This window comes from Sceloporus occidentalis, unplaced genomic scaffold (assembly GCF_023333645.1).
Source record: "Sceloporus occidentalis isolate IW3139 unplaced genomic scaffold, rSceOcc1.0.p SCAF_1, whole genome shotgun sequence".
In the NCBI taxonomy this organism is placed as follows: Eukaryota; Metazoa; Chordata; class Lepidosauria; order Squamata; family Phrynosomatidae; genus Sceloporus; species Sceloporus occidentalis.
The window spans coordinates 180,881,273-180,903,117 of NW_028316981.1; the positions used below are offsets into that span (position 1 = coordinate 180,881,273).

At 41.7% G+C, this 21,845-nt stretch overlaps 1 protein-coding gene and 1 long non-coding RNA gene across 7 annotated transcripts in view; one reads left to right on the forward strand and one right to left on the reverse strand.

Annotated features, from left to right (window-relative positions):
• The window catches only part of LOC149322932 (plexin-A3-like), a 106,362-nt gene that overhangs the window by 46,581 nt on the left and 37,936 nt on the right, over nucleotides 1-21,845 (reverse strand). For all 6 annotated transcript variants that reach the window (XM_089484984.1, XM_089484968.1, XM_089484974.1 and 3 more), the window contains 6 exons: nucleotides 9,053-9,149; nucleotides 6,449-6,639; nucleotides 5,352-5,497; nucleotides 1,912-2,032; nucleotides 1,133-1,269; nucleotides 283-456 (listed from right to left, as the gene is read on the reverse strand). In XM_089484984.1, the coding sequence (XP_089341110.1) occupies nucleotides 283-456; nucleotides 1,133-1,269; nucleotides 1,912-2,032; nucleotides 5,352-5,497; nucleotides 6,449-6,639; nucleotides 9,053-9,149 (866 nt within the window). The remainder of the gene's footprint in view (nucleotides 1-282; nucleotides 457-1,132; nucleotides 1,270-1,911; nucleotides 2,033-5,351; nucleotides 5,498-6,448; nucleotides 6,640-9,052; nucleotides 9,150-21,845) is intronic.
• Nucleotides 291-19,994, forward strand: LOC149322933 (uncharacterized). The gene is made up of 3 exons (XR_016272300.1): nucleotides 291-461; nucleotides 12,449-12,556; nucleotides 19,725-19,994. It is a non-coding gene; the product is annotated as an uncharacterized LOC149322933 (long non-coding RNA).

Consider the following 21,845-nt stretch of genomic DNA (forward strand, 5'->3'; position numbering starts at 1 on the left):
CCCATGATCCATGTGTGTTCTCTTCATGCTCCTCAATTGGAAATATATGCCCATATCAGCACAAGGATATATTTTTAAATATTTGTTATATTGTTACTTGTCTTTTAAATAAGGAAAAGATACGTGCACTTCCACATGGGTGCACAAACACACCCACTTAGATAGAGCAAAGCAATCTGGACCTGAACACCATCCAATGGGAACGACAGATGCTCAGCCAGGAAGCATTACCACGGTCATCATAGCAATACAACACAGGGCCGCCACAGGCTCGTCACTTACTTGGCAATGCTCCAGGCAGGCTCTATTGCTGTGACAACTGGGTCAGGGCTGTAGCGGAAGGAGATGGTGCCATTGGTGCTGATGTTAGCACGGTCGATGCGAAGGCTGAGATTGGCAGGGCCTGGGCCTAGCGCAGAGGGGGGAGACAGACAGACAATCTCCCCTGCACTGCGTCTTTGGTGAGTAAGATCAAGAGAGGTAGAATTAGTGTTGGTGGTTAAAAACAACAACACCATAACAACAGGCTTCTCGTATATCATTTAACTTCAAAGATTATAATTTCTATGAACCTTAATACTGTATGTGTGAAACCTTTTACCTTTCCCTGTTCTCCAAGGCTACTCAACAACTCCATCCCCTCTGCTTTATTCTGACCACTAGATCTCAGGCCATTTATTTTGTTTACTTTAATTTTCCCCACTCAAAGCAGGGGTTCTGAAAAACAGAGGGGTTTCTGGTGTTTAGGGGCTGCAAAAAGGAGCTGATGGACAACTGTGGCCCACTCCAGCCCTACTCTACATACAGACTTGCCATTTTGAAAAATGATACGAACCTAAGTACAAACGGGCAACCTCTAGCCTAGATATTGCTGGATTCAATTCCCATTACTCTTCCTCATCAGATTTGCCAGCTAGGGTTGATAGGAACTACAGTCTACCATATCTAGAGGGCCACAAGCTGCTCACTCTGTTTTAGAGACTTCAAAAGTGCCAGATTTAATCTGCTTTGACATACTGAAACAGTTCCTGAGAGACAAAATTGAACAAGCTGCCTTTTTGCCATTTAACTTTTTAACCACCCAAGAGTGCCCATCCTATCCTCTGAAACCTAAATGCTGCCCTAAGAGTACCTGATCAGCCGACATGGTGCGCCTCGAATTGCAACACTGACATTGCTCCCAGCATCCAGATGGGTCCCTAGGAGACTGATTTTTGTCCCACCTGAAGTGGGACCTCGTTCTGGGTCCACTCCGTAAAAACTGGGAGTCTACATGGGACAGAAATTAATAATGAATTGCCTCTTGCAATTATTTTCATTTATTTATTTTTAAAACGTACATCCCTCCCTTTTTAGTGTTTTCTGACTACTGAAGGTGGCAAACCAGTCATAAAATACAATACAACTATATAGAATAATGAACTAATAGCATTAATGAACAAACACCAAGGAGCCCTGGTGGCACAGTGGTTAAATGCCAGTACTGCAGCCACAATGTCGGAAGTTTGATCCTAAGGAGCTCCAAGGTTGACTCAGCCTTTCATCCTTTTGCAGGTCAGTAAAATGAATACCCAGCTTGTTGGGGGCAATTGGCTTGCATGTTGTAAACCACTTAGAGACCACTTAAGTCAGTACGAAGCAGTACAGAAATGTAAATACTATTGCTATAATGACAATATAATAAGGTACATCAGTCAGAGAGTTCACTTCTTCCTCTGCATACATACTTATCTATTACTCTTTCAAGAATTCATTAATTTTGTCATTCTGTCCCCACTCTGATGCCCACAGTTTCCCAGGCCAGCAATTTCTCGATGCCCTCTGAGAGTTTTTAAGGCAAGTAATTTCTATCATGTACTTTAGCACATTATTTAAGTTAAATAAGAATATTGACTAAAACAGTGAGATTACCACAAAGGTGAAGGGAGTATCGGACTGGGTCCGATAGTCAGCACTGCAATCCCCGACACAGAGCTCCACAGGCCCAGGGGGAGGGTCTGGCAAAAGCGATGGCTCCAGTTCACACACCAGCCTGAGAGGAAGCATTGGGATTTGTCAGAACAGGACACTCTCTCTTCATCCACGCTACCTCAGCTGTCTCCCTCTCTCCAAACCTTACAGCTCCATCCAATCTAGCTCAAGTAATGCTAACTACTTTTCAGCCTCTATGGGAAACTACTGAATGTGTGCATGCATGCATGCATGTGTGTGTGTGTGTCTTCACGTTCCCTGTTGACTTATGGCGACCCCATGAATTCCATAGGGTTTTCTTAAGCAAGGAATAATCAGAAGTGGTTTAGCCAATTCTTTCCTCTGTATTATAGCCTACGGCACCTGGTATTAATTGGTGAACTCCCATTCAAGTACTAAGCAGAGCTGATTCTGTCTAGCTTTACGGTATTTTGGCCCTGGAAAACTACTAGCCCTCTGCAATTCACCCCTGCCACTCTCTTCTGGTCTGCCCAAGTCTAGATACTGTTGAAGGTCTGACTAAAACCACTTCTTGATCTGAGCTGGGTGGGGGTTTTTTGCCTAGTGAACCTTCCATTCTAGGCAGGACCTTTTCTTCATTCCTCACTTTGTGAGGGAGGCATGCCATGTCATCAGCACTACTATATTGGAAAGGCCTTCAGGATGTCCTTTAGCATTGCTCTGTACAGCTGAAGAAGATGCCATGAATACTTTTGGTCAGGCATACTTTCCTCTGTAATCAACATTGCCAAAGGAAGTGCCAGCATTCCTCCCAGCATAAAATAAGAACATAAGAACAGCCCAGAGGTTTCCATACTTGAGGGAGTAGTGGGTAGTGTGCCATATTGTTCTATACTGGGTAGGAACCTTATAGTTTCTCTCTCGCTCAGTATAAAGAGTGTTCCCAAATCAGTGGGCAACTTAAGCGGGTTTGTCGGCCAGTTTACCTCTGTGGGACCAGTTCCAGGCCATGCATTTTTTTTTCATAACAAGACATTCACTCTCATTTTGAATAATCCTACACTTGTCAAGGCACAAGTAAGTCCTACTGTTTCTTCTGAACTGCAAAACTATGGTTACCAGCTTCAGAGCAGGACATGACTTTAACCAATGGTGCATAATTGTTTTAATATCTTGGCTTGTTCTAAAGCCAGTAATAGGGTTGCCAGAAAGAAAATTGGAGACTGCTCCTCTACCTCTAATGGCTGTGTAAAAGAGGAAGTTTCAGCACGGGATGCTTGTTATGCAACCAAGTAACAAACAGCATCTGTAGAAATTCCCTCTTCTGCACAATCATTAAAGGAACAAAAGCCCTCTCCAATTTTCAATCAGGTAACTACAGTTTATCAGTTTCTTGCATGGCAAGATGGAAAAAGTAAAGGATGGAGGACCAGAAGTGCAGTGGTTTGAGCACTGGATTATGACTCTGTAAACCAGGATTCAGCGCAGCTCAGCTGTGGGAACCCTCTGGCTGACCATGGGCAAGTCACATTCTTTGCACCTCAGAGAAAGGCAAAGGAAAACTCCCTCTCAACGAATCTTGCAAAAAAACCACCCAACACACTGTAGAGTTACTATATGCTGGTAATGACTTCAAGGTACATCACAAGTACAATACATGGGCAAAAGGTCTGTGGATGTCTGGGTTTAGGATGACCTGAATGCAGATGCTGTCATTCTCCTGACCCAGTGCTGGCCCAAGGTATTTTGCTAGTTGAAGCAGCACCCAAATGATGTGCCCTCTCTCCTAAGGTCAACACTTTGGTGTGGGAAGCCTTCATCAGGGTGCTGCTTGGACCAAGTTGTTTCACCCTACAGCCACTCCCCCTTTGGCATAGTAATACAAACTTTGCTCTCTATCATAAGGATTACTGAGGGCCAGAAGTTTTAACTTCCTTCTGATTTAAATTTTTTTCATACAAAAAGCAGACCTGGGGGCAGTAGTAGGGAACAAATGCACTGCAAGCAAAGGGCTGAATTATTGTATTTAATTATTCATCATTTATTGTAAGCGGAAAAATGGCATGGAGGCCCCTGAGTTTTTTGGGGCCAAACTAACTCCCCCCCCCAAAAAAAAACCTGGATCCCTCAAATTCTTTTTTTCCTCTATCAAAAGATACAGCCAAATAACTAATTGCCATTTCAGAAGGACTCAAGATTGACAGCTTATCTTAAGTTCCATCAATAAAAGTAAAGCAAATCCAAACAAACACAAAAGTAACTTCTAGTTTGGATTTTCAGGTTAATATCAGCCAAAAATGGTGCATTGTTGCCCATTATGAGGGTGAAAATTGGCCTCTGCACCTGCTCACTCATGATCTATTGGTTACAATTAGATTACACTGTCCTTCAAATTTGCTCAGGGTGACATATGTGCTTCTCCCCACCATCTTCACAACAACCCTATGAGGTAGAACAGGCTGGGAATTAGTGTCTGTTCCAAGGTGAGATTCATGCCTCAGTTGAGGACTTGAACATGGCTCTCACAAATCCCAGTCCAGCACTCTAACCACTATACCACACTGTCTAGTTTTCCCCATGGAAGAAAAGTTAGCTGGGTGGGCAGTTTTGACAGAAGAGATTAAGGGAAGACAAAATATTAAATATAGCCCCCCCCCCCCTCAACGCCTACCTCCAATTTCAGCTTCCTTTTCTTTGGAAAAAAAGTATTATTTCAAGGGAATGTTACTTGCAGCTACATGCAGCACTTGGTTTTGCGTTAAGATAATATCTAATGAAGTACTTTAGACACACTAAATCACTACAGAAAATCTAAATGCCCTTCATTAGCTGTAAACTGTTTGACATTCCAATCTCTTCCTATAGTATAGTGTATATGTACACAGATAGAGTAGCACAGCCTACCCAGGTGGGTGCCCTCCAGATAAGTTGGACTAAAATTCTCAACATCCCCTGTTAATGTGGCCATTATTTGTACACCAACAAATCTGGAATGGACTACTAATAGTAGATATTACTACTACTGCAGTAATATCTGGCACAGATACCCAATTGTTCTTCATGTAAAGACATTGCTCCAAAAATGTGTTCAAATAAATTATTTCTTTGGACTTCAGCTGCCACACTCTACTTGGCCAACCTCTGTAAGCAGCATCTGATAAGTCCCATTCATTTTAATGGATCTTTGCTATTTAGGACTAACTGTAGATTTACCCATGACTATACAACAGATGTAGTGTAAGCCAAGGAGGTTTTCATGAGAAAACATGAAGGTATTCAGCAAGGCAAAGGTACAAGCAGGCATACTTCTGCTCCAGCTCAGATCCTCATGTTCTGTATTTAGACAGCTCCTTGTAACAGTCAATCCAGCCTGCAGTACGCACACCTTTCTGTTTGCTTGTTAACAAAGCCTCACTCACCTTTCAGCACTGATGTATTCAGCAGGGAGAGAACTGCAGCGCACACCGGCCACACGTACCCCCACCTCAAAGAAATGTAGCCCCAGGTTCTCGCCCCAAACTGTCACCCGTGTCCCACCTTCCTTAGGGCCAGTAAGTGGCAGCACCTGGAGCAGATAAGGAGGGAGGAAAACAAAGAGAGGACATCCACTGAAGAAAGCCAAGGAGGCTGCCATGAGAAAACATGTAGGTACCCTAAAGGAGGGCAATGTTTACTCCTCAAAAGCACGAACAGAAAAGGCCTTGGCTATGTTTGCTATGCACACATTCCTATATTGCTTCGGCAGGGCTCAATTAGTTCACAAAGAATGGGAAAGAAACAGCACAGCACATAGCATTTCCACATTCAGATTCAAAGGTGTGGAATAATCCCTGCCAGTGGGATAAAGCAAGGAAAGCAAAGAAGACACTTACAAAAGCAATGTTTGAAAGGATTTACTAACAAATCAACAAAAACGAGGAGAAATGCAAAGGTCAGACTTTAGCATCAGGCTCCAACCTGAAGCCAAGAAATACCTATGTTTGCTGTGCATGTGCAGTGGAGGATAGGGGCTGAAACACATAGGGGCCTACACACATAAAGCCCAAGAGAGACAACTTGCATACCACAGAATGGAAGTTCTGTTTACGACAAAATGAGGGCTAGGCTCCATGCTAATGTGATGTCCAGTGACACAAGGCAAGGTAATATATTCATGTGCTATACACGATGTAAAAGTTCTAAGAGAGCAGGTAAGATTCTACATCTCAATGTTTTGTAGGTTTTATTCACAAAACATAGTATCTGTACAGGGCTTCAGTGTAGTAAGGGGAGACCACAATGCATCAGGTTATGACTGATACACCAGCCCTAAAAATTTTTGGTGGGCTGCCAGCTCCCACAAAGTAAAGAGGAATAAAAAGGCCATTGCTTTGCTATTTTAATCACTGTACATTGTTTTATCATTTTTTGCCAACTGTGAGCCAAGTTGAGAATTTTACCTAAAGTATGAAGGATATATTTCTGAATACAAATCAGCATATAAAATGCAAGGATTTGATAAAATCATTTCTCTTACCTGGGTGATGCGAGGGTGGGCACAGCGAGCCCCACGCCGGCCAGGGGGCACCCAATTCTGCCGGGAAGCAGGGCAATGAGGGCGCAAGAGGCACCGGCGTTCAGGAACACACCAACCACACTCATAACGTGGGTCTGACTTGAGGCAGAGCCCACAGCTAGAACGCTGGGCTGAACATTTATACAGCAGAGCTAGGGACAGAGTGAAAGGAACAGACAGGCGATGAAGTAACAGAGCCTCTCGTATTCCCATTATAACAGTATTCTTGTCTTTTATTCACCCTATATGACCTCTTCTACTCATAATCTTAAAAGGAGGACTGGAATAAGCTCCCTTTCTGCAAGTGAAACCCTGCAACTTGACCCAAGTTTCAGTTCTCACCCTGGGGGTCAATATAGTAAAATCTGCACAATAGTTTAGCATATTTGTTTCTGACTTTGACTATTTATTTGAACACACTGAGACCAGCAGATGTCACACCACGGTGAACTCTATCCAGTGGGGTATGTGTGCCCAATCCTGCTATGCAGCTGGACAAAATGACCTAATTCAGGCACCACTTTTGGGTGGGTGAGGGGAGAAAGAGAAAGGCATCAACAGGCACCTTCACTATGCAGAAAATTGTTTTGAAGTCTTGCTCTTAGGGATTGGTGGGTGAGTGGAAGAAAATTTGGTCTCCACGTCTAACAGCAAGAACTCTTAGGCTAGCACTGCTGGCATACTCAAGTCCAGTCATCACTATGTAAGGATGAGTGGCGCCAGTCTGGTGTGGTAGCTGGAGGGGATTTCCAGATGGAGGATTCCTCATGCTTTTATTTAAGGTGGCAATGTGCCACTATTACTTCCTAGCTGATATTTCCAAGGTATGAAAAATGACAAGCAGAGAAAAAACAATGATTGGTGGCTGGGTGTTATGAGAGGAAGACAATGTCATCTGAAACCCCTGTAAAACTCAGGGAATGAGGCAGGAACTGGAACTGGCAAGAACTCTTGCTGAAGTCCCTGTGAGCCATGAAATTCAAAAGTTTCAAATTTGAAATTTGAAATTCAAATTACTTTGGCTAGTCACACACAATTGTTTCACTCAGCTTAACCAATCTCTTGATCTAGATTGCTGTTGTTGTTACTATTGTTGGGACAGGGTGTCACTAGGAGAGCGCAGGGATACACACCACCCTAGGTGTTACTAAGAGGGACGTCACCTGGTTTGGTGAAAGGAAAGGGCACAAAAGTTTTGGGTCTGGGCTTTACTGGCTGGGCAGGAAAGAGAGTCTCCTCTTTCTCTCTCCTGGCCAACAGCTCTGTCAGACCATGAAAGGCTGCAGGGGAACAGGAAAGGGTGCCAAAGTCCCAGGTCTCTGATTTTGTTGGCAGGGCAAGAAAGAGAGTCTCCTCTCTCCTTCACTTAGCCATCAATTCAACCTCCTCCAGTTCTTAGGTGGCAGCAGTAGCCTGATGGCTTGCAAAGGCAGCACAGAGGCAGATAGCTGAGGAAAGGAGTAACCCCATCTGCTTGCCTGCACACTGCCTTGCCAAGCCACCAGGCTAGTCTTCGGTGGTGCTGCTACCCACAGCCTTGTCTCTTTGGTGCCCTAAAGAGATGAGCATCAGCAGCAGTGGTAATGATGTGGAGGATTGGGCCCTCCAACCCAACACTACTTGTATCTTTGGGACCGTGCTGCATTCCAAGAAGATAAGTGGTGGTGCCAGGAACATGAATAGCACAGCAATAGCAATAGCACTTACATTTCTATACCGCTCAATTGTGAACTCAGCACTCTCTAAGTGGTTTACAGTCTGTAAGCCAATTGCCCCCAACAAGCCGGATACTCATTTTACTGACCTACAAAAGGATGGAAGGCTGAGACAACCTTGGAGCCCACAGGATTGAACTCACAACAGAGATTATCACATAAGGGGCAAGTGTCTTTCTTCAGTTTATTTAACCACTGCAACACCAAGGCTCAGCCTTCCACCACCACCACCCCACTACTACTCATCTCTTTGGGGTGCTGCAGCCATCTGAAGATATTAGCAGTGGCAAGAATGTGGAAGACTCAGGCAGCATACACCCCCTGCTTCCGCCACCGCTCATCTTTTCTGGGCATCACAGTGACTCAAGGAAATGAGCAGTGACAGGAACATGGAGAACTCAGGTCTTCACCACCACCTCACCCCTGCTCGTCTTTCAGGGTGCCATGCCCCCCAAGGAGATGAGCGGTGGCAAGAACATGGAGGACTTGGGTCTCCACCTCCAACGTGAACAACTCAGTGCTTTTTTTAATACACCCTCCCCCCCCATCATTTTGTTGTGGGATGTTGCTAAAAAGTTATTCACGGCAAGTGCCAAATATGCCAAGCATATCACTGTGTTGAGATAATAATCTAAGAAGAACGAAGGCCATGAATTTATCAGGGGTGGAGGGAGGTGGGATATAAATGTAGCTAATAAATAAAAATTAAATAAGGATGCTCTGAAACAAAATCTACTACAGAAAACCGGTAAGCAAATCAGAAAGCAACAATATTGTAATAGTAGAAAGGAAAATGAGAACTCAAGTACCTGCTTAGAACAGATATATCTTTTATGATTATGTCCAGTACCTTTAAAGCTTGGCGGCTTGTCAATAGCAAAATCTCCATCCCAAATGACATCAAAGTCCAGTGGCAGCTCTCCCAGTTCCTCACCATCATACCAATACTGAGGAAAGAGATGGTCATACATTATGAAGGAAACCAGAGAATTTCATTTTATAATCAATGGGAAACTCTACATAGAGATAAACACTGGAAAATAATAAATAGAGAGGAACTGCACACAGTTGTCTTGTCACTAGGAACTATAAATCATTTTATTACCTGGAAAAGGAGTGTCCCCCAACACAAATATCTAGGTGTGCGAGTGTTTGTGCCTTCAAGTCACTTGTCAAATTATGATAGGGTTTTCTTAGGCAAGGAATACGCAGAGGTGGTTTTGCCAGTTCCTTCTCCTGAAATATAGTCTATTGCACCTGGTATTTGTTGGCAGTCTCCCATCCAAGTACTAACCAAAGTATTTAAAGCCTGGCAAGTTATTTTAATACATATGGCGGGGGGGGGGGGGATCCCACAAGAACATCTTTCTATCCTTGACAACAGAAATACAATAACAATATAGTACAGTAATTAACAATTTGCTACCATTTCAAGATGAAAAGGTGCCTTCCTTCCTTCATTGCACAGATAGCAACTGTGCAACCCACAAAGGCTGTACTGCTGTGCTCCTGACACACTAAGAGTGTCATTGTGTCACTTCTATCAAGTCTTTTGGCCAATTTGTGGCCTTTTTAATAAAAACATTTTTTGGCTTTTCAAGCACTTGGAGATTTGGGATGGGGAAGTGATTCATACTTTTGCATTTGCAGGCAGTTTGGGCTGGTTTCTAGGGGTGGACTTACTAGGGAGCCTTCAGGGGCTGCAAAATTGTGATTTGGAGACCTTGTGCAGCCAACAAGATCCATTTTCCCACCCTTGGCCTAATGGCAGGGTTGGATTGGGCTTGCTTCCCTTGATTTTAACATTTCAGGCCTCAGGACACAAAAGAGATATTTGCTAGTTTGCTAAATTTAGAAGTGAATAAATAATTTTAAAAACCCTTCTTTAAGAATGTCATTACCCCCGCCCCATTTCTTGTATCTCTGGTACTTGCTGGGTTCCCGAAGTGTGAGGTTGCCAGCTATGATACCTTGATAATTGCCAAAAGAAACATAAGCTTTTAAACAATCTCTGTATTAAATACATATGTTACTTAAATATACACAGTGTAAAAGGAGACTCTTTTAAGTCTTTCAAACACGCAGAGCTGAGCAGACACAATCTAGGCAATGGGTCTTGCATCATTCGCAAGTGTTACCTCCTAGGCCAAGGATCAGGAAGAATGATAGTGACAAACAGACAGAAGCACAGCAGCTTTATAAATAGATTGTGGGTCTGTGTGTTGTCATGCCTGGGCCAGGAGCCAAAACATGCCGCCAACAAGGTAGGCGGCTATTTAATTGAGAGTTTATTGCTCTTCTATGGCTTAGTTCTCTTAAGAATGCTTTGGACTCATGCGTTCTCCATTTTTCTCATTCCTCTTTGGTTGTTGCTGGGGTTGGTTTTTTACCTGCTTTTTTGTTTGACTGTTGAACAAGAGAGAATCTTCTCCAAACTGAACCATCTGTCTGAGTAACATGTATGTTAGGACTGTGGAATGCAAACAATCATTGCATTTTTACTTGGGAGAGAAAAGAAGGGCGGATTTGCTTTGATCGTGCCTAAAAAGCTATGTTTTTTCCAAACACGTCTGGAAAATCGTAGGCCTTCCAGATGTTTTGGACCAAAACATGCACAATCTCTTGGCCATGGTGGTTGGGGCTTCAGAAAAGCCAAAGTATCTGTGGGGTTGAAAGTTCCTAGCCCTTTTCTACAATGTGGCCGTCAAAACTATACATACAGTGTAATGATTTCACAAACACCTGATCAAGGAGAGCAGAAAACCTTTTAGGCTCAAAATAACTGCAAAAATTTAGCAATCCCCAGATGCCCATAACAGATTGCTCCTACAACATAAAAAAACCCCACATTGTAATTAAACTGAAATTGTTCCATTGGATTCAGTGGACTATGTAGCCCTCTTGTTCAATAACCTCCGGAGTTTCTGGCAGCTACAGCATTCTATGTTCATAGATTGCTGAATACAATAAACTGCCATCTCTATTATCTTCTTCCCTCAAAGGAAAATCATTTGGAGATCATTAGTTCAGAAAAGTTAAACACACTCCTATCCAGAGCTGGCTCAAAGACACTTTTCTGCCCGTGTTGGAGAACCAAATGGCGTCATCCCAGGTTTCACTGCACAGACTAGCCTGGGCCAGCTAAATGATTTTGGCACGTAATCTCTCATAAGAACCTCAGCCTCTCTTCCTGACAGAAAAAAAATATACAATACTAATACAGTAAATAATTGATAAACTGCTGTCCTTTCATGACACCAACAATCTGCTGCTTGAGGCAGCTGCTTAATGGTTGGCCTGACCCTGCTAAAGATTAAGACTCAGATTTGGTGTTCCAAGACCAAAGCATTCACACCAAGTCTCTGTCTTGGCAGAAAAAGCAGTGTATAAATAATCATTCTATCTTTCTCATCCTCCTCATTCCTCTCCACAGCCTGCTCTGAGGAAAAAGACCTGAATGGAGTGACGGATGTGAGGAGGGACATGTCAAATAACCACCATTCCCTGGTCCTGTTTCAAAAGTCATGGTATTCCAACTGCAACAAATTCCCCATGGGACACTCTGAAATTATTAATAATTTTAAAAAAGACTCAAGGAAATGCAAAATATGCTTTGCTCCTTGCTTATACCTTGCATTAATGGTGGTTTCTCCATAGGAGCCCTATATCCTATATAGAAAGGGTAGCAAAGTACTGGCCACAGGCCGCATGCAGCTCTTGGGACCCCATGAAAGCTGCCCAAAGCTTGCAGGCTTCCTCTCCAAAATGTTAAAACTTTTTTTGGCTATTTGTTGGGTGATTTTATTTTGTCCTCACTGGCCAAAATCTTCCAAAATGGCCAAAAATGCAGCAGTTTGCTCTCCAAATCTCCCCCCAAAACACACACACTAGCTGAAAATGACCAAAATTGATGTCTTGTACTTCAAGCATGCTGAAATATGTTGGCGCAGCCCATTGGGCAGGCGCTAAAAGGAAAAATGATCCCTCCTCCCCTCTAATGACTCTCCTTTAGTTCATTAGCTAACAGGAGAATCCGATGGCCCATGCACCCATGTGACAGTTCCCAAACCAGTGACATTTCCATCAGTGCAAGGGCCATTTCTGATGCCTCATCAAATCCGTGCTGCCAAAAGTGGAACCTTGCCCAAAATAAGCTTTTCCTGTTTCCCCCAAGATTGCTTGATAAGCACAACTCAGTTGACAGCTTAAAACCAGTCCATTTTACAGTGTAGTTTTTCATTAATAGATCACTAAGTCTCAAAGAAGAAGAGTACTTCAAAGGCATTTACATGAAAGTGACAAAGTACTACTTGCCCAAAGAGGATGACAAAAAGAAGGAGATTCTATCAAAAAGGTGTCGTATAATGGTTTGTGCAGTTCATTGTGCTCCTGAATGCTAATTTGTGTACTTACTGTCCCTGCCATTTAAGTGTGTTATGAATACTTAATAAACCCCATGTGTTTAGCTCTTCCGCTATCAGTTTTCCAACCACATTATTTTTCCATTGATTAAAATAGTTGGACAAAGAGGCAAAAAGAGAATCTCTTTCCCTTACCACATATGCTTGGCTTTCTGTATCCAGATTCTTTAGCTATGGAGACAAGCATCAAGGGCTTGAAAATATTGTTAACATATATGTAAATTCTCAAAAGCAAACCTTGATTTTCCATTTTATATAAGGGACACCATTCTATTATCCATTGTATTTAATGCAACTTGGAACATCTATAGATTTTGATATCCATGGAGGGTCCTGCAACCAAACCTCAGTGAATAGCAAAGGCCCACTTACATTACTTTGCACCAATATCTACACTAAGAATCATCAACCATTTTGTTATTCAGTCAAGTGATTTTGACTTTTATTTTTCCTTGACACATCTCTGTGGTTTTCTCAGTACTGGAATTATTTTGCACTGCCTGAAAACATCTGAATCTCTTCAGAGTCTATCCATTTTCACTCACATCATTAATGCATGTTAAAGACAAACAGAACAAGTGCCAAACCAGAGCTCTGGTATTTATTTCTATCTTCAGTGTAAAAGAAGACCCTTTAAGGTCCATCTAAAGAAACACAGAATCTTACAGCTTATTCCATCAGTATGCCAGTACCAATTAACACATAAAAGTGCAACAGTGTTCATTAAGATGCTGTGGAAAAAGGAAGGAAGAGGAACAAGTTTGGTGCCAAGCACATTCTGAAAATCCTGAAACCAGAACTCCTAACCAAGGATGGGCAAAGTGTGGCCCCAAACCCCATATGCAGTCCTTGTGCAGTGGTTCCCAACCTTTTCTATGCCCATCACTAGGAAACATTTGATTAATCTTCTCATTCTCTGCACAACTAATATCACATTTGAAGATTAAGAAGTCTGATTTCTAATTTTTGAACCACAAATTGAACCACATTCAATACTGCGAACGAACAAATTGAACTTTAAAAAAAAAGCTTTTAACTCAGTGCATAAAATGCAAATTTGAACTGAGCAATTAGATTCCAATTCAGTCAGAAAATAAATGTAAACTATTGTAAATCGTAAAATGCTCTTCTTTTGATTAAATAAATACTGAGACTGCTATCTATGTAACACACAACCACCTACCGCTACTTCTCAAGGCACATGGGGAGCTGGCTGAGTGATGACTTGTGACTTGTTACTCAAGGACACAAGCCACTCTTTGTTGCAGCCACTGAAATTGGGGTGACCAGATGTCTTCTTTTTCCAGGACATTTCCTACATTTTGAACATAGCTAAGAAGCATGAATTTATATTCATATTAGTATTTTTAGCTACATTCTGCAGTGCCTTGTCCTCCTTTGTGGTTAAGATACCATGGTCACCCTGCCTAAAATTTCATCCTGTACTCCCTGGGGGTGCAGCCACCCCAGGTTGAAAATCCCTCCATGCCCTAAAGCCTCCCAAGGCCCCAGAGCTCAAAAAATGCAGGACAAACATTGGGGTGATTTTTCACTCAATTACCCCCCAAAAGGCAGGTGGTGATGATGATGATACTGCTATTATAGTCGGTCCTCTATATTCATGTATTTTTTTATCCACAGATTCAAGCATCCATGGCTTGAAAACATTAAAAAATATATAAATTTCAAAAAGCAAACCTTGATTTTGCCATTTTATATAAGGGACACCATTTTACTACCTTACTGTATATAATAGACTTGAGCTTCCAAGGATTTTGGTATCCATGGGGTTTCTGGAACCAAACCTCAGCAGATACCAAGGGCCCACGGTGCTACTGATAGACTGGAATCACAATGTTGTTGGCCAGCAATTCCCACTAGCCCTAGTCAATGGTGAGGAACATTTGCATTTGTAATTTAGCAGCATTCCCAAGGGCTGAATTATTTCTACTCCTACTGTAGAATCACTGGTTTAATTTAGGCAAAATGAAAAACCATACACCAACTGCTTACCCCAGTGTGGTTTCCACTTTGTCACGTACCTATCTGCAGCACGTACAGAGCAAAAGGCCCGTTAGTTCAAGCCAACAAGTCACACCACACATTATGGCAATTCATGCATAAAGTGAAGGAGGAGGAAAGGCACCCATGCTGGCTCTTCCATAGCCTCACTCAGGTTTGGTTCCAGGCCCCCCCATGGATATCAAAATACATGGATCCTTAAGTCCCATTAAATACAAGTCCATATATATATATATATATATATATATATATATTCAAGCTGTGGATGGTTGAGTCCATGGACGAAGAATCCGTAGATACGGAGGACCGACTGTATAGGGATGGAAGAAAGATGGCTCTCAATCTGCTGCAATTAATTGTAGATTTACATAGTCAAATTGGCAGGCAAAGAGTCCTTCCATCTTTAGAGCTTTTGGGGTGTGGGACTGGTGTGTTGATGCATCTGATTCCTAAGTCACCATGACCTGGAAAAGCTTTGAAAACTGTGGCAAATTCAGACACTTGGGCCCACAGTAATGTCTTTTGGATGGAATGATGTCCTGTGGAAGTTGGCCATATGATGATTTACCAAACTTATGAAAAAAGAGGGACATTACTGTGAACAAATTATGTGTATGAACTATAATTCACACAAGACATCATCTGTCAATGCAGAGCATGGATTATCCAAAAGTGTGAGCACACTTCCATATACAGCAGAGGTGAGCAACATGCAGCACACCCCATGGCCATTTTTCTGGCCCCTAAACATTGCAACAATGCCCCACAACCCCTAGTGAAAAGGAAAAATGGGGAAAGGAAATATGTTTTAATTATGTTTTTAATGTATTTTACTGTCTTTAATAGCATTTTAACTGTTTTATTGTATTTTAAAAAATAATGTTGTTGTTTAATATTTTTCAACTTCTGTAAACTTTTTTGTATCTTTTGTAATGTTTTAAGCTTAATCTTTTAAAAATTACTTTCAGCTGCAAGTATCTTCCCATCTTGGGTGACAAGTGGGATATAAATTCAATAAAATAAATAAATGAATAAATAAATAAACTGAGGATGATGACGGACTATTTCACTAAATTTATTGAGGGTTGGATGGGCTCTCTCTTTCTTGGAAATGGTGCCACTATTAGCAATGATCATAACACGGCTTCTTTTGTTTTGCTGTTGATGCTGTTGCTATACTGGCAGCCTGGTCTCCTTTTTGCATTCTGCACAATGACCCAGAATTAATATGATTACAGGCTACTTCGGTCGCATAGAATGGCAGCTGCTACAGACAGTGGCAGAAAATATTCAGTGAAAAAATCTGTAAAGTGATCTTTTTTTTCCCCTAGGAAGGTGAGATAATTTTTTATCCTCAGAAAACATATCTGAGAAACACTGACTCAGCTCTATCAAACTGGTTTCAAAAATCCACCTGAAACATTTCAAAAATGCTTCAACATCGCACTGGAGACACGATCTGGTACTAGATTCTATTGGATGATTTTTCAGATCAAAACTTTTCCCTTATAATTATCTATCAACATGTACAAAAAAACCAACAGAAGTGGCTGTCTGCCAGATATGAGCCAGTTTCCCACCAACACTCAACACTTGGCACTAAATCAGCCCATATTCCCTTCACAGCAAAGTGCCATGGGATCAAAAACCTAACCCCAAATGCAGAACACATATATAAACCCTCTCAGTTTGATCGTCATTTCTCAGACTGAAATGCTAGATCAGCAGCTACAGCAGCAACGTTATGACTCACTGTGAAGAAGACTGTAAAACCTCAGAAAAAATGACAGCCTCTAACCTCACTACAACAAAATGTGCAGAAGTGAGGGAGACTCCTGCCAAATACCAAAATTAGCAGAAACAGAAGTCACCAGGAGAAAATGCCAAACCTCACAGAAGCAATCCGATGGGAGAGTAATCAAAAGGAAAACACACATGCAACACATTCATTCTTTTTCCACAGATGCATACAAAATATTATCTTCAAATGGTTAGGGATTAAAATGCATCATCACATTTATGCACAAAGTTCAAATCTAAAAGCCCAACATCTGCTATTTGTAAACTGAATCCAAAGTAGCATCTAAGTCAGAGCGGATGAGGATGATTTTCATTTTTATTGTCAAAGTGCTTGGCAAAGAAATTGCAACAGGCTACCAATGGTTCATTACAGTTGCCCTGGGGACCTACACGCAGCAGATTTCTCACCACTCAAAAGAGCTTCGCTGGAGGGCTCAGCACAGATGCAACAGTGGCAGAAAAGTCACTTCTGTTTGCTGCCATCACTGCTACAAAATAGGGTCCAAGAAGAGCTCTAATCTACGCTTGCACAGACTCATTTCAAGTTCTTCTCCTCTTGCATTCTAATCCAACACTCTTGCTGCTGGTAATAAACCCTAATGTCTCCAGTATATCAAGTAGTTGATGGATCTTATATCCAGAGATGAGGATCTGTTAGTCTTCCAGATGTTTGGAGCAAATGCTACCACAATCTCTTACCACTGACCATACTGGCTTGGGCTTTTGGGAACTGTGGTCCAAAACTTGTAGAGTTTTCCCCAACCCAGCTTTAACCAGTGGAGCTGCCCAGGTCATCTCCAGCTTCCAGAGGCCAAACTGGACTTCAAGAAAACTGACTCAACTTGACGGCTATCAAGAAACAACTTTAGCTGTCACAACCTACTTAAGTTTTGATCCATCTCCCTTATTTTCCCATCCCTAGAAAGCATTACATTCATTAGAAGCCTAACTTCACAAACGTGTGATCCATCCATGCCAAAAGTGAATTTAACAAATTGCACCTTGTACCTCCATGATCACCTGTCACGGATTATAAAAAAGAATATAGAAGGGCCTCGTTGTTCTCAATGTAGCTATAAAGTCTTTAAGTGCTGTAAACAAGGATGCCTCAGCACAGATGTGGTATTCCCTCACCACCCAAAGTCTGAAGGTCCAGAGATAGCTAGCCCACGGCTATCATTAGTAAAGGAAAATAAAGGAAAGAAATACTGGGTGCAGGGGGTGGGACATATAATATAATCAGCAGAAAACAGGAGACACATCTCAAGGTGCTGAATGGATGAGTGATATATTAATAAAAAGCACAGCACCCTGTATATGTTCTCAAATGCTTTCTTCACAGGCTGTTTGAAATTTAATTTCAAACATTTCTGGAGCATCTCATACCATTTTCTTTGTGCACAATAAATGATATGAGAGTTTTAGATCCAGAATTTTCTGAAGTTAAATTTCCAACAGCTCCCGAAAAAGGCTTTTGAGATTATGTACTGCACAGGTCAAAACACACAAGTAAATCATTTATCCATTCATCACCTTCAGACATGTCTCCTGTTTCCTCCTGAGACCATCTCTACCAACCCAGGGAAACAAACAATTAAGCAGTAGGACAATGGGCAGAACACTGACAGGATCTTTCGCCTTGTCCAGGGAACCTGAAAAAGGTGCGGGCAGTACATGCTTGGTTTCAGGAAACTCTATGGATACCAAAATCCGTGGATGCTCAAGTCCCATTATATACAATAATGTCATAAAATAGCATCCCTTATATAAAATGGCAAAATCAAAGTTTGCTTTTTGGAATTTATATATTTTTGAATGTTTCCAAGCCATGGATACCTCTATTGGCACCCACCTGGCTTTTTGTCCCCTCCTTCCATTTTTTTAGATTTAAAAAAATATCCAGGGAGACTGGCATGCTGTAAAATGATGCACTAACCTCCTGCATTATCTTTATTTCCAAGTATGACTCTGTCTAGGCCATATGTGCTTTCTGTAAAATGGTGGTTGGTGCTGAGACCAGGGTGTTTTGGAACTCACACCCATCTCCACCTCTGTCTTGTGCCCAGATGCTTGGGCAAATTTCAGATTCACCTTGCCAGGAAATGGATGCTTTATAACTGGCCACATTTACCATGACAAGCATTTTGTTGGTGACCCATGAGACAACTTTAAAAATCCCAGTTTGCCCATGGGCCCCCAAAAGGTTAATGAACCCTAGACTATAGCAGCCTGCTGAATCTGTGTTGGCACTGGACTGAGAACCAAGGAGACCACTGTTGAGACAGGTTAATCCAGGCAGCCTCATCCTATCAGGTTTGTTAATGCAAGCCAACACTGAGCAGCGAACCAGGAGAAAGGACTGAATGGTAGCTGCTTACCCATGAATTGACACAGCTTTTAGCTATAAGCAATAAGAGTAGTCTGGATAGGGAAAATTCTAGAGCAGTGATTTCCATACTTTGGTCCTCTAGATGTTTTGGACTTCAGCTCCCAAAATTTCTCACTGGCGGCCAAAGGAGCAAAGTTTTAGGAATCACTGTTCTAGAGGAAGTAACTCTGGCAGCTGGAAAGGAAAGAGTAGCCATACACTAAGGCAAAGCAATAGGAATGAAACAATGGCATTGCTTCATCCTGGACTGATGGTTCCAGACATTTGGTCATCCAGATGTTTTGGATTTCAGCTCCCATCATTCCTGAATGCTGGCTTCTGGGATCTGAAGTCCAAAACAAATGGAGGACCAAAGCTTGGGAACCACTGCCCTGGACAATTTGCCCCAAAGTCTAGAAGCGCTAGACATCGCAGCTTGAATACCTGTGACATTCTTTGCAGCATGGAAGTGTTACAAAGCATAGAGATGGGTCACAGAGTGTGATAAGAGGCTTGAGCAGCAGAGGGCAGCCTCAATGAAGGATCTAGTGAAAACCTTGCATAAATGCAACTCAGCTTGGATTAGGATACAGAACTGATACTGAAAGGTTTGGCCCAGGCTGAACCAGAACCATGAGTTATATAAAAGCTAAGGAATTTAAGAAGTTGAACCTATGCCCTGCTCTTCACTCTTAATAAAGATTCTTTTAATATTAATCCTTTAGCATTAGACTCACTGTTCCCAGATGTTACAACACAAAAACTGCTTTGCCGGATCAAGCCATGACCCACCCCAGTATCAGGACTCCATTGCCAAAAGTGGCTGGCCAAACATCTCTGGCAATTCTCAAGTGCACCATAGAAGCCAACACTTTTTCCTTCCTCCTCCCATTTCTTTTCTCTTCTTCCAGCACTTATGAGACAAAAGCCATGCTGGATTAGCAGAGCCAGCTATCTGAAGCAAAGCAGCTAGCCATTGCACAAGTCAAGGAGAAGAGTACCCAAAATCAGCCAAATTATTCATCACATGGGGCAGAATCTCCCACAAGCGTCTCTCCCCATCCCTGGCAGTAAAGATACACCATAATTAACTAACCACTTGTTGTCCATTCTTGACATCCAAAATGTGCAGCCTGAAAACGCCTGCCCACTCCATCCCATGACTAGTAGTGATGCATAAACACAGAGGGTAAGTAATTCCTTCTTTCAACTCATCTAAGCCAATGGCACCATCACATCATCTTATGGCACTGAATTACAGGAATTAATTCATACATTATGCAAAGTATTACTTCATTTTGCCTGTTCTCGGTATTTTGCTTATCAGTATCAATGAATGACATGGAATTACAAGGGGGATGGTGCAGGGAGAAGAATTCCCCTCTCCCTCCACACCCAGTTTCACTGGCTGATCCTGAGTCCTAACAACACCGAAGAACACCGAAAATCTCTTTATAGCTAAGATTTATTAAGCTCTTTTATGGATTCCCTTTGGACTTTTCTTGAAGAAAGGGCACTTTAACCTCTTCTACCCCATTAGCTGTTCTTTCTGAACTTCTTCCAAATGGCACCCCTTTCCAGAGGGGTTGACAAAAACTATGAACAGTGTTATTATCTATATGAAAGTATTATAAGAGTTGCCTATTTGTTTTCAGTCTCTGCCAGCTCTTAACACTGCAAAAAGCCCTCCTCCAACTACACGCTATCATTGTTGCTTTACAGAAAACTGATGTGTTTGGTGGGGGGGGGGGGAATTCTCCCCCATCATCTCAAATATTTCTTCCTTAGATAGTCACACACAGTAATAAGAATGAAAAGTCTTATAAGATTAAATCAAAGGCACATGTGGTTCATCACTGTGTCAATAGAGTGACCAACCAAGGGGAAGCTTACAAGGAGGATATGAGTGCACCTTACCTTCCCATTTGTGTTCCCCAGCAACTGGAATAAACAGAAACACACTTCTCTAGTAACTAGAGATAGTATATTTGACTGACATAGCCATTGTGGCATATACTCATTGGCAAGAGAGGTTAAGGGGCTACATTTGCTCCTCATGCGACTTAACAGGTCCACACACCCCTTGCTTTGCCAGGGATTGAAACTGGGACTGTATGTGTGCAAAATACATTCTCTATGCCAGAGTTACAGCCTTTCCTAGTGAATTTTAATCACATACAGGGTAAATATCTCTTATCTAAAAATGCCTGGGACCAGAAGCGTTTTGGATTTCAGGTTTTCATTCTTATTATTTTTTGTAACACCTATATTTGCATATATACATAAATAATGAGAAAACATGGAAATGGGAACCAAGTCTAAATACAAAGTTCATTTATGTTTCATATACACCTTATGCAGATAGCCTGAAGGTAATTTTATACACAAGAGTTTTAATAATTTTGTTCATGCAATAATCTTTGTGTACACTGAATCATCAGAAAGCAAAGGTGTCACTATCGCAGCCACCCGTGATAAAAAGTTTGGTTTTTGGAACTGTTCAGATTTTGAAATTCTGGGTAAGGGAGATTCAGACTGCAAGATTAGAATTTCATTGCATTTCATTACCACATCATGCATCTTCCAATCTGTTGCCATTTGGAAACACCCAGTTGGAACTTCCCATAGTTAGCATGGAATTTCTTTGGTACTTTACTGAACACACATGTGTTTGTTCAATCCTGACAATTCTCTGCCTGTTGCTTTCATTATCTATTTGTTTCTAAGCCCAAGTTTAAGGTGCTTGTGCTGCCTTCTAAAACACCAAATGGTTGAAGTCATGTTATTTGAAGGATCAGCTTTAACCCTACGAACCTGACAAAACTTTCAAATCAACATGTGAAGACTTAATAATAATATTTTATTTGTATACCGCCATGTGGCGAACCAATCTGGGCGGATGACAACAGTAAATATGACAAGAGTAAAATATAAAATTAAAAACATTATAATCCCTCCTCTCCTTAAGAAAGTATTAAAAATATGACAGATTAAAAACACAATATCAAAGCATAAAACATAATTACAACAAA